We start from the raw sequence: 17,979 nt of genomic DNA, 5'->3' as shown, positions 1-17,979 counted from the left end.
TTGGGAGAGAAAGTCACAGCGGCGGCTTGCCTTCCGCTGAGATGCCCCTTTTTCTTTAGATGTCCATAAAGCTCGCTGCGGTGAGCGTACTCGAGAATCTAGAAAATGTGTTCATTTTCGTGAAACCAACCGATAGAGACGCAGTATATTTGGGTGAGAAGACTTGTCTGTATCTCCATCTCTCTCCTTAGCTGATGATGAAATCTGTACTTGTCTACTTGCTCCTTGACTATCACTTTAAATGCCACTATATATTTGCTCTATGAATAAGGGGAAAATCAGTAATCACTGCCCAAAAAGAAAAAAAAAAAAAAAAAAGCACACAGAAACCGTAATCTGAACAGCAAAATTAGACTTCATGGCAATTCATTGTTTTCTCTATAAATAAGGAAAAAGAAAAAATCAGGAATCACAAACAAAGAGAAAACTCATCAAAACCATATTTGCACTGCAAAATCAGATTTCCTAACAATTTATCAAAGAGCTTCACGTAATTTAACGGAAAATTCAAGAATTGAAAAATCTATTTTTTGCGTGAGAAAAGTGGAAATGGAAACGAAATATATCATGGAGTTCTCTGGCGAGGTAAACTGGCTGAATTTGTCCCTACCAAGGTGTTTTCCGATTTCGAAATCTCTGATGGATAATTGGCTGTGAGGATCAGTGTGTTGAGAAATTTTGAATTCGTTTAAACGAAGCGTTTTGGGGGGGAGTGGTGGGGGGAATTGGGTCCGATTATTAACCTTTGAAATTATGTTTAACTCAATGTTATTAATTGTTTGAGAACTAATCTAAGATGATCCCATTTATTGTCATTGCACTCTTTGTTCTGGTTCATTTGCTCTTTCATTTGTGGTTTACATTTTAAAATACAATCATGAAATTGCAATTAGTAATACAAAATAAACAAACAAAAGTATGACTAATTTCTATTCAAAAAATAATTGAAGAAGACAACAAATAAAAAGATGAGAAATTTCTATCTTGTACAGTTCTTTTGCTAATATAGGATGCTTGGGCACACTAAGTTAATTTTATATGAACCAGGAAAATTGTCACTTAAGACCGTTGCCTCGAGACGCCTGATGAGTTTCTTCTTCTTGTTAATACCTCCAATAATACCAAAGCTCACAGGACCGAAAAGGCACAACATTGTAAATTGCTTTCGTCAAATGTGCTATAACGATACCATAGAAATCTGATCTAAACAACACTAGTGATGCTCAGAAGCAAAACTAATAATAAGTAAAAAGTAGAGAAGATGATTTTTAACTCATCAGCGTTAAAACCAATTTACTATAAAATTTCAGAGCTTACGAGTTGAAAAACCCAGAGGGTCATGGATGTGATCTATACAGAACCTCTCTAAATCAGGGGAAATATTTCCTGAGAAATACAACATCTAACAGAGTTTGTTGAATCTAACAAATCAGAAATTTCCCCCACTAACCTTTGTACGCTCCCTGCAATTGCCAAAAACTGCACATCGATGCTCCTTTATATGCAGTCATGACCAGGCAACCTGGTAGTTTTTTGGTCCTTTTGTCTCAACCAAGCTGCCTTATTGGCACAACCCAAAAAAGTATGGAGGAAGAGCCCAACTGTACCCATTAGCCTTCCAAGTGCCAACATTAATTACTCCATTCTGGCTCCTCCAAAAGGTCCTGTACTTTGTACGAAAATGAAAAGTATCCTTTCCAATACAGCAAGCTTCCCTGAAAGACAGATCCTCCTACAAAATCTCTGTTTTACATCACAAAACTCATGTTTCTCAGTATCCCAACTTCAATTTTTTTTTTTATTTTTCAAGACAAAACTTCTTCACTTCCTTTGCAAGTGACAATGCAAGTTCTACCATCTAAACTGCACTTGTATAAGCAGCCACCATCACTATAGGCACTACCCCAGAGGCAACCAAATATCAAGCCATTTTAAATTTCAGGCCCCCCAATGCAGCAAAAAACGGGGAAAGGTTCCACAAATAATCTAATTTACAGCTTCGTAGAAAAGAACTTGTGGCTGCAAGTGCCCTCTTTCACACATGGAAAGAACATCAGCCCAACCACCAATTACCTATGCAAAAAATGCAAAATATCAGAGGAGAAGCAATAGAAGCTCGTAGAGAAGGTGGCATGTAAGAGTAGATGATAAATTTACCTTCACAGTTTTGTCGTCATACATAACCCATTGTTCATGGTCATGACTATATGCAAAACAGTGATAATGTTGTCCATAGTAGCAAACCTAAGAATAACAGAAATAACATAAAGGACATTGGTGTACTAGCAGTAGAGAATCATAAACAAATGCAAACTTCAGATAATATAGATACAGTAAAAGAAAAGGACCCAGTAAAATTTCCAGAAACGATGCAGAAACCATGTATATTCAGACAACATCTAGAGGGTAGCAAAAAATTCTCATGCAGTGTCACATTTTGTTTCAAAATTGAAAGCTACCTCCAATTCTATGTTTCAAGATTAAAAAAAATGTCATGTTTTAATTTCTTCTATTTTTCAAAAGAAACCACAGGATTTTTGCCAATTTTGAAAATTTATAGAATAATTTTACAGTAGAACTGTTTTTATTTTAATTGAATGAACTTCTATTTGTTTTCAGAAAATAGTTTGGAAAAAAAAAAGTTTACTACAACTAAACAACCCCTCGGGTCTGTTCCCTAAGAATTCAAGCATGCGGGTGATTAGAATTATTGAACAAAATGTGCTTAAAGCAGAGAACTATTTCCTAAAAATTTAAGTAAGAGGGTGTTTGGGTTGAAAGAATTGTGCTTAAAACAGCAAGGTGTTCTAAATTACTTAAAGCATATAAATTCTTATTTACAAAATAAGTCATTACAGTTTTGGATGGAGTGATTGTTGCAAAAAATAGTAATTTTTTTGTAATAAATTAATAAAAAAATATTTTTTCATTATCAATATTTTATAATTGATATTATTATATATTAATTGTTAATTTTCAGTGGACATCAAGATAGTAATTAAGTAAATTTATTAGATAAAAAAAGAACCTAAAACGTAAGGTGTTTACTTCTTATTTTCTTAAAGTTGTTTTTAAGAACCTAATAAGCACTTCTTTAAAATACTTTTAAAATACTAAATGCAACTATTAGAGCAGGGTCCTTAAGACTAGTAAGCAGGAATAAACCATCCCAAAAACTTTCTAAATAATTCTATTATGATACTTCATAAGAGTGGCTGCTTGTAGAATTCCTTGACATTAAAATTTATATAGACCTAGTATTCGCCTTTACTTTTAACCTTTGGAGAAATAAAGCCTGTTTCTCTTGAGGAATAATAAAAGAAACAAGAAATCGTTCTGAACTTATGTTCCATGAGATAATTTCATCGTCAAACTACAAGCACATATCAGGTGCATCAAGAATATTTACCACTGAAACCAGGATGTGCTTGTTCTTTGGATCTAGACCACGATAAAGAACACTGACATCTATCTCAGTACTTAATGCTGCCAAAGTTGCTGCTATGTCTTCAGCACTCTCACATGTATTCTGCCAACCCAGAACTGTAAGAAAAAATAGATCAAATGAGTTTCACATCTACACAAAATTAACTAGCAAAAGCTGGTGTTCTCTCTTTAATGGATCTCATGTTAACCTGTTGTAAAAACATGTGGTGGTGTTAAAAGAATGTGATGAATGTAGTTTAACTTCCCACAACCATTAGCTTCTGGATCACAAGCTAACTGATGATTCATCTCAACCAAATTCAAAAGCTCATCAAAGGAGCTTTCTGCACACATAACCTGAATGGCAAAGAAGATTTTAACAACAGGAAGGCAGGGATAATTCTATTAATAACTTCTAGAGCTATATTTTAAAAGAATAGATATAATTTTCAACCCTTGATAAATACCTTCATTGTTCGGAGGGCACTAGCATTTATGTTGTGAAAGAAAGAGGTGTACTTCAGATGTCTAGACTCCAGGCCGCAACTGTAGCAATTCATTCGTTCAAAAATGTCCATTCCAAAAAGGGAGTGCACTATGCATGAACTATTTGCACAGTCCCAGGAACTCATGCAATTATTTTCCAATGATTCGGTGTCAGAAACACTCGATCCAGGAGCAAATGATCGATGAAGACAGTCAAAGATTACCCCTAATACTTCAGAAGCATCATTCATCTGTGCCTGTGAATCACAATTCAAGACATAGCAATAATGAAATTCTATGGACTAGAAACCAATGGGAGGCATGGGGTACAAACACAGTTCTATCAACTTACCTCTTGGAAGAAATTACTATCTGGATACAGGTTGCTTAGAGCAATCCTCAGTGATGTTGGGGCCACTGCTTCTCTTCGTGTTTCAGAGGATGCAAGGGTTAGAGCAGTAAAAATATTATATAGTGCACAGACAACGCAAGGATCTCCAACATGGACATGCTCTGACGTAGACCTTCTCAAAAATTCATCTCGAAATCGTCTTAAATGCCATAAAGACTGATTTAGGACAAAGGAAAACAGGATCAAACATTATGTAAGCTAAATAAAATGAATAATAACTTATATTATGATAATTAATTCATCTTGCAAGACCCACCTGTATAATGACATTTAGAAAACAATTGTATTCACCAATTTCATTCTGTAAGCCTGTACCAACTGTGTCAACACCATTTGCATTATCCACCGCAACTTCAATAGTTTTAGCACCAAATTTATCAACTTCCAGGTTCGAGACTTCTGGTGTTCTCGAACTAGAAATCAATGGCATTTTCTGATGTGCTTGGTATGTATCTGAATATTTATAATTTAGGGGAAAAAAGAGTTAGAAATGCCTGAACAGTGAAACTAAGTGCTGAAGATGCTAGCAAATCCACCGATGCAGCCAACAAGAAAACAATTTGGCACAGAGAAGAAAGGTAAAACTAAGTGCTCAAGAATGGCAGGAAGCAAATAACATGGCAAGGATAATTGCAGCTTGGCAAGAATTTAGGTTGCATTAATCAGATTGATTATTAAAATTGTTATTACCTCCTAAGTGCACAATTGTGGAGATAAATATGGTTGTCACAAGGGTCTTGAGTTATGCAGAATAAATTAAACTTTGATTGCTAAATAGATTAGAAATTATCATTCTTTTCAATATAAAAGTATTGTACCAGTTGGTAGTCTACTATCATAATTTTAGTAACTTAAGAATTTTATTCCTTTTTAAGATTCAGATTTTCTATTCTTATTAGTATAATGTTTCTCAGTTAAATCCTATTTGAGAAAGGTTAATTGGTAAACATTACAAATGCATTTTTAATCTCATTTTTGAGACAGTTAAGTATCCAATAAAGAGTTCTTTGAGAATTTTTTCAATCTTTCCAGGTGGATAAACCAGAATGATTATAAAATGCTGTTGATATTTGAAGAGATAGTATTTGCTCATGTAATTTAAAAATTAAATAATGACAGACCAAAGGTTACACACATGTGCATGTGAGAATGTAGTCTAAAAATAATCTTAGGGGAGTAGAGGGATGTGAACCCAGGTACTTTGGCAAATCATGGCTCACTCAAATCCGTTGACTCAGCATGGATAGCATGCCACAAGAGTTAGCTTACCAGATTATGTGAATCAAAGATAAAGAAGATAACATCCAATATAGAGGCATGTCAAATCCAGATCAACTTTAATGAAAACATTTTAGGAGAAACCTACTGGTACCCTGGTTTCTGAACTAAAACATGAAGGTTCAAGAAACTGCAGCCTAAGTGGTAGTTTTGATTAAGATTGCAACTGGCAAAGACTTTCTACAAAGCCGTCGAAAAGATATCTATTAGAGTATATCAATGCTAGCCAACAAGAGATCAGAGTTCTTACACACTAACAATGAAAAAGTGATAAACCACATGGTTATACATCGTTAGATGATGTGAACTGATAAGAAATAACCTTGAAGAGATCAAACTGCAAATTTCCAAGAGTATTTCTCAGATCCATGGTGAAACCATGAGCTTTGAAACGATTAAAACCTGATAATTTTATAGGACAACCAGCAGCAAATCTATTCTCCAGTATTGACACAATTTTATTAAGACAAATCACATATTGTGTAACAAGAGGTTCTGCATGATTAAAGGATTATCAAAGTTACAAAATAAGTTCTATTAAAAAAAAAATGAAAACTTCCACGAGTATGTGCAAAGTAAGCAACAAAGTGCAGTGATCATAAAATGCCCACCAATGAAATTCATACACTGCCCAAAATTGGCATCAGATATAGCATGTCAATAGTCATATAAAAACTTGGCATTTAGAAAATCTCAGCAGCACAGATGACAAAGATGTTTTACCAAGGCTTTGACGTACTGCCATTTTAAGGTCAGCCTGGAACCTTTCCTCATCATCCTCCTCTGCTTGTAATTGCTTCAGCGTCTTTGCTCCACTGTCTGCCAGACAAGAATGAACTAGATTCATATAGCAAAACATACAACAACATAAGTTCCACATGCCAAAAAGGAATGACAATTTGGACTCTGCCACTTAAATTAACTTTAAAATATAGGGCTTCATTTAAAAGGTAGTCTTCAACCATTCTTACATTACATGAACAACAACAAGAAAAGGGGACCAAGTCATACCGAAAAGGGCAATCCATGTATTATATCATATTATGGTATAAGAGACTAAGTTTTTTGCATTTTATCAGGAGAACAACAAGGAATAACTTGTTTCTTTCCAGTCAAACAAGAAGTCGTGGAATAATAAAGTTGGATGACCTACTGTTCCTGAAAGATTTATGTCTATAAGGACTCAACTTATATTCTAAGTGTGATCCCTCACGTGCAAGCTCACAATGCTAAGGGCATAAATGAAAGTACAGTAGAAACCACTATATTTTAGTGGAAGATTTAATTTTAAATAGAAAAGAGACAGCCAACATTCAAATGCTAATATTACAATATGGTGATCGATTGTCCAAAAGCTTAAGCTTATAAAAGCCCAACAACTTATGTTCTAATAGCTTCCATATAAATAGAAACTGCTTTATGCCAGGTAGTATGATAGAATGGACACAGCACCAATGAATGAAGAAGTCATCTAATTTTGATGATTCCCAACACCAAACAAATTAAATAAAGAACCTAGATAACATACTAAGATTTGCCAGAGTCAGTGCAGAAGATCATAGTGCATATTGTCCCTGCTAGTAGTTCATCGAGAAGGAACTAATTATTCATCATCCACAAGCAACTGATTGTTGAGTGGTTACACAAAAGGATTTTAGTGTCTGCAGTATCTTCTGTCGAACATATCTTACGTACAAATATTTATCAACATTAGAAGATGGAAAAGTTAAAAAAAATGGTAACAGGAGAAGGAAATATATCCTCTGTAGAGATCCTTTTACTTTCTGTAACAAGAAATGAAATGAGACAACAACTATTATTAATATGGTCAATATTTGGGCAGCTAATCTTAAACGCAAAAGACTGATTCCAAAAAAATGATTCACAAAAGAACTTATAGAGAAAAAAAATAACCACTCAAGTTAATAAAGATTAAAAAAAATTATAATTAGAGCAAAAACCTAGTAGAACTGGAAAACTAACCAACATCGTTATTTGAACCGTCTTGGAATTTGCCTTGGTCATTTATACAGCCTTCAACATTTGAGTTTGCAGATTCAACATTTTCCTTTTCAGAGAGCAAGAGTTGATACTTCCCATCAAGACTTCTATTAGAAACTTTTTGCCGTCTACTTTTCCTTCCTGCCCGTTGATCAGAAGGCAGAATACTAGTCTCTGAGGCTCCTCCATTGGACAGAACTGCATATCAGAACAAATTATGGAATGTCTTCAAAATTTCAAATCAATCCTCATTTAAAAAACCACACTGAAAAAGCTAACCTTGTTCAACTTTTGCATGCTGCAAACCACTGGTTTTCTGGGTACCAGAGACAATGGAAGATTTAAGTGGCACTGCAGCACTATTAGTAGCATTCGCTGCTCTGCCCTCCGATTTTTTAGAGAACCCATTCTTCTGCACCCAATGTTCCTGAAGGAGAAGACAACAGAAAATTCATCTAGCAATATTTCCAGTGTTTCTACCAGAAAAATGAACACATCTCTTAAAGCCAAAGCAATCTTCACACAGTGGAACTAAACTATCACTAAAACAGACACATCTATCTCAGTAATAAGGACATGATCAAGAAAAACTGAAAAAGTGTACCTGAGTGGCAGACTTGAATTGCTCTTGCATATCTAGAGTGTCCGCACTGCCTTCAAAGTAAACATGGTGCACTCCATGTGTCTCCAGTGACACTAATTGATTAAATTTCTTATGCTGCTCAGCCAGGTGCTTCTGCTTTGCTTCATTCTCAATTCGTCTTTGATATTCTAAAGTTTCTTCAAGCTTTCTTTCCTCTGCTTCAAGCTCAATCTTACGTCTAAATTCCTCTTCTTGTTGTTTCAAGTCATTGGCATTCACAGAAACAACAACCTCGGAATCTGGATGGTCACCGTCAGACACAGCTTGAAAGGAACTGCATCAAGACACAGATGGAAGGCACGTTAACACTGGACTATATCCAGAACGTTAAGAAAATAGGGGGAAATGATTTATTTTGAGACACTATGTAAGACAGCAAAGTGACGGAAGCCAAAATAAGTACCTTTGCTCATCAGTCTCCTCATTGAGAAAGTGCTGCCCATTAGAACTAGCAGCCTGAAAAGTTTTTTAAGAAGTGTTAGACGTGGAGCAATGAAAATTACACAAAACAACTATCATCCAAATTTTTTTTTGAAAAAATAGACAACAAATTGAAACCTTTGAGTCCTTTGTTTTTCTGTAATCTTTATTTTTTTTCCTATCTTTGTGTTTGTCCTGTGTCTGTTTTGAACTATCAGATCCTCCTCGAACAGCCTTTTTAGAATCAAGTGCAAGTTCAGCTAAAAATGCTTCTCTTGCAGCATCGGACTTCTCTGTGGCATCTTTCTCAGCAAGATCCTCTAAATGAGCCTGGAAAGAAAAATCATATGCTTCAAAGTAGGAAAAGGTGAGGAACACCAAAAATACTTTCAACCACTCCAGTGGATACCCGCATGTATGATTTCACCAAAGGCAACAATATTGATCGATAGTCATGGGCAGCAACAGGCTCAAGTTTAAGTTCCAACTGCTGCATCCCAGTCACATTTCGCATAATTCGTGCATCAATTTTGCTAAGCTGCATGACCAGATACACGAGTTAAAGTCCTCAAAAATGGAAATAAATAAGATATAAGAGTTATAAAGACAAATATGTTATCGATATTTGCTCATCAAACGAACATCAAGATCCAACAACACACCTCCACAGATAATTGTTCTTTCTGTCTCTGAATTGCAACTTCTATGCAACTGTCCACCTGATGCATATAGTCTTTGGCCCTCCAATCATCATCTTCACCAGATTCCAAGTCACATAACTGAGAAGTCACACCACCATAAGTTTCCTCATATCCAAACTGATTGACATTCAGAGCTTCTGCTTCTTTTAAAACATTAGTTATAGCATCTAACTCAAACCTACTGCTGAGGAACATCACATCATTTTCACTTTTAATGAGCTCCTCTCTTCTCTTTCTAAGGACAGAGTCATAGCTTCGATGGACTAAATCTGTTAAAGTCTCCCTCTTCTTACCTTCTTCAAGACAGAGGTCTTCTACTGCCTGCAATGCTTCCTCATAGCTTAAATGCTCACATTTTCTCTCACATAGGCTCTGTAGATGATAAAACTCTTTCTCGAGCATCTGGAGAATTTCCATTCCTTGATGTGTTTTCTCTTCTTTTGTTCGCATCCAAGATGCCAAGTGTTCTCCGCTGGGTGGGCCCGAAAAGATCCAGGAAAGTAAGCCATCTGCACTAGGAGTACCATTTCTATTGCCAGAGGTTGCTCCAGGTGCATTTTCAGTGGCAGGGTCAGCAGATGCACCACGCATGCACTCAGCTGACAACAAATGCTCATCCAGAAGGAGACTGGAGGCATCTCCATTAAGAACAATCTTCTCCTTAACATGAATAACTTGGGGGCTTCCATTAGCGTCATCCACTGAACCACTTTTCTCAGAATATCTACCCAAGTTGCAGGCGTGAGAAAGTTCCTGCAAGAATTTGAGAATCTTCTTGAGTTGAGAAGCTCCCAGAAGGCAGATGCACATTGGTGACTGGTCCACACCATGGTTCAAAAGCTGAGTACCAGAGGCCAGATTCTGTAGCTCATCCATTGTAAACTGTATCACTTTGTTAAGATGACTTACAGCCAGATACTTGTGCCTAATAAGCAACTCAAATATCACATGAATTCTTTCAAGAAGCTTTGCACACTCAGGATTGTCAGATATTGGCCATCCATCAGAAAGTGGATAAGCAATGGAGCTCTGATTTCCATCGCATTCCTTGCATTCAATGCTAGAAATCTTCTCACAGCCATTACTCTCAGTAGTACTACAGTTGTCACCATCCTGTCGATTTTCCTTCTCAGGACAAGAATCCCATGCGTCTTTGAAGCAGTCCTCACAATCTTCTGTATGGTTCCCAGAGTAGAAATCATCAAGTTCAGAATGTTGCCTTTTTGATCGAGACTCAAGCATTTTAACAGCAGCTGAAATATCCAAAGGTTTCCATGAACAATTAAGCAGCATTTCTGCCCACTCATTGTCAATACCGTGAGGCAAAATTAACTGCATTTTGGGCATGAGGTTCCCCATGTGCTCCTGCACAACATGCTGCATATGAGACTCTGAATCTGCAAACTTCTCATTACACCGGCAGCAAGCCCAGAAATTCCATGTCTTATTAGCCTCAGCAAATGACAAAGCCTCTGTTAAAACTTCATTTGCCAAACCATCCTTAGACGAACCAAAATGAGCCTTGATGTCACTAACCTTAATCTTAAGCAAATCTCTTTTTGAATCAATGCTCATAGAGTTCCAATATGACCGAACACAATCCCTCCTCTCTGCTGTAGACCCATGTTTCCTCGCGTTCCCATATTTTCTCCTGTCTCCTCCTCTGCCCACACTCCCCACGGAAGAATCAAATCCTCTATCATTCTTCTCCCCCTCGTTCTGCAACTTGGGAGACTCGGACTTCTGCTGCAACAGCCTGGCAGCAGCCACCCTGACTTCAATCTCCTTCCTTCGTTCCTCAGGGGTCTTAGTGGCCTTCTTAATCTCGTTTGGCCTTCTAGCCTGAACTAACCTAACCTCCATTGGATCCTCGGTGACTCTCCTTATTGGTATCAGTCTAAACTTTTCCTCACCAGTTCCCAAGTTCTTCATCCAAGTAGATAGCGAGGCGATATTTGATTTCTGTATCAAAGACCTGAGTTCACTCTGCACGTGCCCAATTCTGGCCTTGGCGGTGGATATCTTCTGCTGGCTCTCTTCCTGCAAACTCTCTTTCGCTGGATCCACTGGATTCTCAATTGCCAGAGCACGCTCACACTCTTGTACCACTTCTTCGTATTCCTTCCCATCATTGGCCGCCTCGTATAGCAAGTTCGCGTAGAAATGCGCAAATTCTATCGAGTTTGGCGACAACTCCACGGCTCTTCTAGCAGACTCTATGGCGTTGCGCAAATGCCGCTGCTTGGCATTGAGGTCATCGATTATGGATGCCACCTTCACGCACACGGTGCCCTGGACTCGGTGAATTAGGGCGGAGTGAGCCGAGTTTTCGTGCCGCGAACAAGACTCTTTCATCAGCCGCAGCGCCTTGGTGTGGTTCCCCCGCCGCAAAGCGGTTAGGGCTCGCTCGCATTCTACCTTAATCGCCGAATAAGACGAAGCGTCCGATTCGCCACCGGCCGGTTCGATCTTGGCCCCGGCTTGAGTCTGCGAATCATCGGGAACCGCCTGTACCGTGGCGGAAGTAGTACTGGGATTCGCTCGTGAGTCCGGTTCACCTCCATCTCCCAGAGCCGCCCCTGCCCCCGCCGCCGCCGCCGCCGCAACAGTAGCAGCAGAAGCAGCAACCGGTGACTGTTTGGAACGAGGGGCAGAATTTTTCTTTCTATGTCCCATCAACAATTGAGTTTACAATAATCTGATTCGCATGCATATATTGATGAATCAGTGGTATCTATGTGTATCTATGTGTATATGCATATGTGCGGTAGGTATTGGTGTGGTTTACGTATATTGAGCGAGAGAAACACTTACTCGGGGAAATGCAGGAGGCTAAAGCGAAGATTTTACAGAGAGATTAGAGTTCGCGAGGAGGATCAGCGGTGAAATCGAAGCGAATAGTGGAAAAGTAGGAGTCGTTGTGTGTGACAGAGGGACAGGCACCTACCCGTTGATGGGGGGGGTGAGGTTCGACGGAAGGAAGAAGAGAGATTAAGAAGCAGATTACTTATATATCAACTACGATTAATCCTCGATTACTTTACTAATTAATTAAGCTTAGGGTACTAAACTTATTTGATTATCCTTCTCATTTTCTTTTTCTTTTTTTAAATTACAAAATGTGATTTTTTGTCTCCCTTATTTACGCATTTTTAAATTAAAAATAAAACATTGCACAAGACAATTAAGAGACAAAAGTTGCCCCTTGAACGACTTAGGGTTGGAATAAACTACTAATTCTGTTGGATTTAATTATTAATTATTAAATAATGATAATTACCTAATTATTATTATTTAAAATTTAAAAGTGATTAGTTATTATATTCATTATGAATTTTAAAAAAAATATATAGAAAATAAAAAAAAAAAATTGCTTTTTCTCTCTCTCAAGTTTTGTTCCTGTGAAATTATATTTGTTTATAGATTATATGTTAATTTAATAAATTTTTATCGTATTTTATTCTTGATATTTTATTTAAAAAATATTAAAAATAAAAATAAAATTACAATAAAAAAGAAACTAATTATTTTACCTTCAATTCACATAACAAATCAAATCCTAATTTAAGAATATTATTTATTTTAAATCTATTACATAAATTCAAATTTTTATTAATATAAATACGCTTGAAATTAAAATAAATAATATTTTTAACTCTTTTTTATTTGGTAACAAAATAAAAATCAATTGATTATATATCGTGTTTAAATTAGTTAAATTAATTAATAGTTATAAATTTATTTTAAATAGGTGAATTTAAATTTTTTTTTCTTATAAATTATGCATAGAGATAAAAATTAATAATTTATTTCATTCTTTTAATATTTGTTATTTAATTATAAGTAAAAAATTAATTAACGCATTTAAACTCCTAAGCATACATCAAAATCTTGATTAGTTAAATTAATTAATACCCATAAATTTAATTTTTACTATTTTCCTTTTAATAGATTATACATGAAGTTGGTGTAAACCATCTTTTTTCATTATTTCAATCTTTGTTGTTTTTGTATATATAAATTGCAGGAAACCAACAATTAATCTTAATTTAATTCATTATAATTAATTCAAAAATTATTAAAATTGCTAATTTTCCTATAAAAAAACAAGTAATCCTTTCTAGTAAAATCATATATTATATTATATGAAAATTTTAAAAGTAAGTTTTAAATTTAATAATTAAATTTATTCAAAAAATTAATAATATTACGTTATAAAATGGGCTGGGCTTGGTTTCCATCGAGAGCTGAGTTGTCGGTATCAATGTTGGGCTGGGCTTTGATAGAAAACTGAATTGGCTGGGCTGTGTTTAACTGATGAAGATAAAATGGGCCTGAAAATTTCGGTAAAAGAAAAAAAAAAAAAGACGATGACCGGATTCGGGTTGGGTTTGAAAAGAATTGGGCTGTAATTTTGATAGTACGACTTAAACTCGAGTCATCAACTCTCGTATAAGAGTGTAAAAGACGCGCACTTGATCGATTTAAGCTTCTAAAAGTTTTTAAATGGTTTCAAGATGGTCGATTGCTCAAATCTAAGAAACATACAAGCTTAATTTTACTGTAAATTATAGTAACTAAATATTCTATTCAACTTAAAATTTCCCAGATTAAAAATTTAATTAACTGTTATTATAATAAATATCGCAATTATATTAACTAAAAGTTCATAAACTGTCTAAACAAAACTTTGATTTATGAAGTCACAATTGCATTAACTGAAAATTCTACAGTAATTAAAACAATCTAATAGAAAAATATGATAAATTCCTAAGTCAAAATTTTAATTAAAAAGAAATTTTATTAATTAAACTAAAAGTTGTAGTAAATTGAAACTAATTAATTAAAAACTGGATTATCTAACAAATTAGAGATGTGTTATAATTAGAGTTATTGAAGCTTGCTATTTTTAGTTTCCCCACAGCTTAGATAACATCACAAGCTTCTACACTTTTGTTTGTTTGTTTACTTTTTTTCTCTCTAAAGAACAAACTAGTGAAAAATCTGTTGCATCAGAATTCTGTTTGTTCTCAAAATAAAATATTGTTATTCAATAAAGTCGGCCCTCCACTAAATACGAAAGTTAAAAATCGCAAAAAAAACTCTCGAACAATTATAGTAGTATTGAACATTGTTTAAGGTTCTACCATGTAGAACGGGAGTTACTTGAATACAATATTTAGAATAAATTATTACGAAAAATACTTTGCAGTTTATCGGTTTGTGCATAAAAATACTTTATAAAACTTAAAATTTTAAGCGAACTATTAAGTCAGACAGAATTTTAAAAACACTAAAATTTTTATGTACTCAATTAATTAATGAAGACAGTGAGTAAGATTATTTTAGTTTGAGTGGTATTGTAAAACCCAAATTATAATTAGGCAATCACTTAATATATCTCTTCAAATGGACCTGCACTAAAGTCATCACCTCAAAGTTCTCTTTCCACACAACTGCTATGAACAACCAGTATGAATGACTGAAAGTGAAACCTACCCAGACTCTGAAATACCGTGTTGATCTTTTTGACTCAGTCAACTCAAGCTCTGGTAATTACTGCTTATACCCATCACCTTCCAATCACATTTCTAGATACCCAACTTTCAAATTCACTTCTTCAACCTTTCAATTTCTTGTTTCTTCTACTTTTTAGGCAGTGGATTGAGCTGCATTAACTATAATTTTGATTACATTGATTATTTAGTCATAACAAACGTTTCAACTTTCCAGTGTCTTACTTTCATTTGCTATAAATTTTCTGTGATTGGTGTTTGACTTTGTGGTCCATTCTGACCCACTCAGAAGATTAAGTGGTGAAAAAGAAAGAGAAAAAAGAGAGTAGAAAAGTGAACCACTCAATTCTACCCCCAATCATAGAATTCTAAGCTCTTCATACTCCTTTATATAAACTTTAGTTCATTCCAAGAAAACCCAGAAAGAAAAACAAGCCAACCATGGAGAAGAATGACTCCATGGAGAAAGATGATACAAGTAAGATTACTTACAGAGGATGGAAAGCAATGCCCTTCATCATAGGTTAGCAGAATAAAAGAGTATTTGTATTTTTTTTTTTTATGATTCCGTTTGTTAGGGTTTTGATTGATTTTGAAGATTATAATTTCAGGAAATGAGACTTTTGAGAAGCTTGGAGCAATTGGGACTTTATCAAATCTCTTGATCTATCTCACTACTGTCTTCAACATGAAGAGTATTACAGCTGCCACTATAATTAATATCTTTAATGGTACCACAAATTTTGGTACCTTTATTGGAGCTTTCTTATGTGACACTTACTTTGGCCGCTACAACACATTGGGATTTGCTACTTGTGCATCTTTTCTGGTAATTCAACACTAATATATAAATTTTTATTAGTATAAAAATTTACCACCCAGAAGAAAATTCATGTAACCCAGAATTGTTTGTTTGTTTTTTTGGTTTGGTAAAAGGGGTTGCTTGTAATACAATTAACAGCAGCAATCTCTAAGCTTCATCCTCCCCACTGTGAAGCAGTAGAGAGTAACAATTGCAAAGGACCAACAGCAGGGCAAATGGCTTTTCTACTAACTGGATTTGGCCTACTAATAATCGGAGCAGGCGGTGTTCGTCCTTGTAACTTAGCATTTGGAGCAGACCAATTCAACCCCAATACAGAATCTGGGAAAAGAGGAATAGACAGCTTTTTCAATTGGTACTTCTTTACTTTCACTTTTGCACAAGTGATTTCACTAACCTTTGTTGTCTATGTTCAATCCAACGTCAGCTGGGCTATTGGTTTAGGAATCCCAGCAGCTCTGATGCTTATTGCTTGCTTAGTCTTCTTCTCGGGTTCGAGAATATACGTTAAAGTGAAAGCATCTGGGAGTCCATTAACCAGTGTAGCACAAGTCATAGTGGTTGCAATCAAGAAGAGAAAGTTAAATCATGTTCACCAACCTTGGCTCACCCTTTACAACTATATTCCTCCTAAGTTCATGAATTCCAAGCTCGCTTACACCGACCAATTCCGGTATATATCTAACTTCTTTGTACCTAAAACTGATTTATATCTAAGTTTGATTAACTGAGGAAACAAAAACATTTTCAGATTCCTTGACAAAGCAGCTATCATGACTCCTCAAGACCAGAAAAACCCAGATGGATCACCAGCTGATCCATGGATACTTTGCAGTATGCAACAAGTAGAAGAAGTTAAGTGCCTGCTGAGAGTAATTCCTATCTGGGCTTCAGCTGTTATTTACTATGTAGCCATTGTTCAACAACATACTTACGCAGTCTTCCAAGCACTTCAAACTGATAGGCATCTTGGAGGTAGTAAATTCCAAATCCCAGCTGCCTCCTACTATGTCTTCCTCATGCTGAGCTTGACCATTTTCATACCCATCTACGATCGAGTCATTGTCCCATTCCTTCGAAGAATAACAGGAAAAGAAAATGGCATAACCATCCTCCAAAGGATGGGAATTGGCATATTCATATCAGCAATCACCATGTTTGTTTCAGGCATTGTCGAGGAACGAAGAAGGACAATAGCTCTTACGAAGCCAACTTTAGGAGTTGTACCGAGGAGAGGCAAGATTTCGTCAATGTCAGGCTTATGGTTGATCCCTCAGCTCGCACTAGCCGGACTAGCAGAGGCTTTTGGTTCAATTGGCCAAGTTGAATTCTACTACAAACAATTCCCAGAAAACATGAGGAGCATAGCAGGGTCTCTTTTCTTTTGTGGAATGGCTGGTTCGAGTTACTTGAGTACCTTGTTGATATCGATAGTTCATAGAACAACAAAAGGAGCTAAAACCGGAAACTGGTTATCAGAAGATCTTAACAAGGGCAGATTGGATTACTATTATTACTTGATTGCTGGTTTGGGAATGTTGAATTTATGCTACTTCTTGGTATGTGCAAAGTGGTACAAATACAAAGGAGGTAACAATTGTACCTTTGAGGCCAATACAGAATCAACAAAGCAGTCTGATATATAATACAAAAATTCAGTATTGTAGCTCTATACTGGTTTTCATAAAGAACCCATTAGTATTTTCAGTCTTAGGATCTGTTTTCATGGTGTTCTACAGTTAAAAAAGAGGTATTTTCATGATGAGATTGGAACTTTAATGGTTAATTATCTTTTTCTCAAGCTCATTCTGCAATGCCTGCAAAACTATGGATTGATTTTATTGGTATATGTGATTAACAACCAAAACTTGAACAGATAAGTTTTAACAACCAAAAAAGTAGTGGGTCAAGTAGAATATATACAAGACAGAGTATATATATATATATATATATATATATATATATACAAGCTTAAAAGAGTCAAGAGAGAGAAAATTTAATTTTTCTTTAAAAATATTTTACTACAATTACCCACAAGCAATTTCTCTCCTTTTGCTCACCAATAAATTCCCACCTCTCAAACTTGAGTATTTTACTAAAATTACCCACAAGAATATTGACTAAGAAGAAGAAAAAAACAAAGAAAAACCATCTTGACTTTTGCTACATTGCCTTCAGTTTTGAGCAATGTAGATTAGATGCCATTGACAATTAACAATACAATATTTATATTCATCATGTTAGGTATATGTATATATATATATTTATGTATA

The 17,979-nt window shown here is 35.5% G+C and overlaps 2 protein-coding genes across 4 annotated transcripts; one reads left to right on the top strand and one right to left on the bottom strand.

The window, feature by feature from the left end:
* Positions 1–1,265: 1,265 nt before the first annotated feature.
* Positions 1,266–12,359, bottom strand: LOC110819796 (uncharacterized). 3 transcript variants are annotated; one of them, XM_088212159.1, is made up of 16 exons: positions 12,182–12,359; positions 9,329–12,065; positions 9,076–9,204; positions 8,805–8,996; positions 8,650–8,702; positions 8,208–8,520; positions 7,883–8,030; positions 7,586–7,801; positions 6,326–6,439; positions 4,581–4,777; positions 4,265–4,480; positions 3,894–4,169; positions 3,636–3,783; positions 3,410–3,543; positions 2,158–2,244; positions 1,266–2,073 (listed from the first exon to the last, which is right to left on the bottom strand). In XM_088212159.1, the coding sequence occupies exons 2-16, from the start codon at positions 12,041–12,043 to the stop codon at positions 1,987–1,989; spliced, it is 5,025 nt and encodes a 1,674-aa protein (XP_088068285.1). In that variant the 5' UTR covers positions 12,044–12,065; positions 12,182–12,359; the 3' UTR covers positions 1,266–1,986. The 3 variants fall into 3 exon arrangements, with proteins under 3 accessions (XP_088068285.1, XP_088068284.1, XP_088068286.1); XM_088212158.1 differs by having other exon boundaries at positions 9,329–12,359; XM_088212160.1 differs by having other exon boundaries at positions 6,326–6,421; positions 9,329–12,359.
* A 2,888-nt stretch (positions 12,360–15,247) lies between these two features.
* On the top strand, positions 15,248–17,507 carry LOC110819736 (protein NRT1/ PTR FAMILY 2.11-like). Its single transcript, XM_022049041.2, has 4 exons — positions 15,248–15,406; positions 15,495–15,712; positions 15,820–16,379; positions 16,458–17,507. Exons 1-4 carry the CDS (start codon positions 15,325–15,327, stop codon positions 17,350–17,352), a joined length of 1,755 nt encoding a protein of 584 aa, XP_021904733.1. The 5' UTR covers positions 15,248–15,324; the 3' UTR covers positions 17,353–17,507.
* Positions 17,508–17,979: the final 472 nt, after the last annotated feature.

The sequence above is a fragment of the Carica papaya genome, chromosome 9 (assembly GCF_054855325.1).
Source record: "Carica papaya isolate Zhongbai chromosome 9, ASM5485532v1, whole genome shotgun sequence".
NCBI lineage: Eukaryota > Viridiplantae > Streptophyta > Magnoliopsida > Brassicales > Caricaceae > Carica > Carica papaya.
This window is presented reverse-complemented; position numbering and strand designations above follow the sequence as displayed.

Bases quoted from the DNA above. Each gene is read 5' to 3' on its own strand.
- LOC110819736 (XM_022049041.2), top strand. From the start codon at position 15,325: ATGGAGAAGAATGACTCCATGGAGAAAGATGATACAAGTAAGATTACT. The intron at 15,713-15,819 runs GTAATTCAACAC...GTTTGGTAAAAG, and splicing joins CTACTTGTGCATCTTTTCTG to GGGTTGCTTGTAATACAATT. The intron at 16,380-16,457 runs GTATATATCTAA...AAACATTTTCAG, and splicing joins GCTTACACCGACCAATTCCG to ATTCCTTGACAAAGCAGCTA.
- LOC110819796 (XM_088212158.1), bottom strand. From the start codon at position 12,043: ATGGGACATAGAAAGAAAAATTCTGCCCCTCGTTCCAAACAGTCACCG. The intron at 4,778-6,325 runs GTAAAACATCTT...ATAAATATTCAG, and splicing joins GGCAGTACGTCAAAGCCTTG to ATACATACCAAGCACATCAG. The intron at 3,784-3,893 runs GTATTTATCAAG...TTTGCCATTCAG, and splicing joins GTGCCCTCCGAACAATGAAG to GTTATGTGTGCAGAAAGCTC.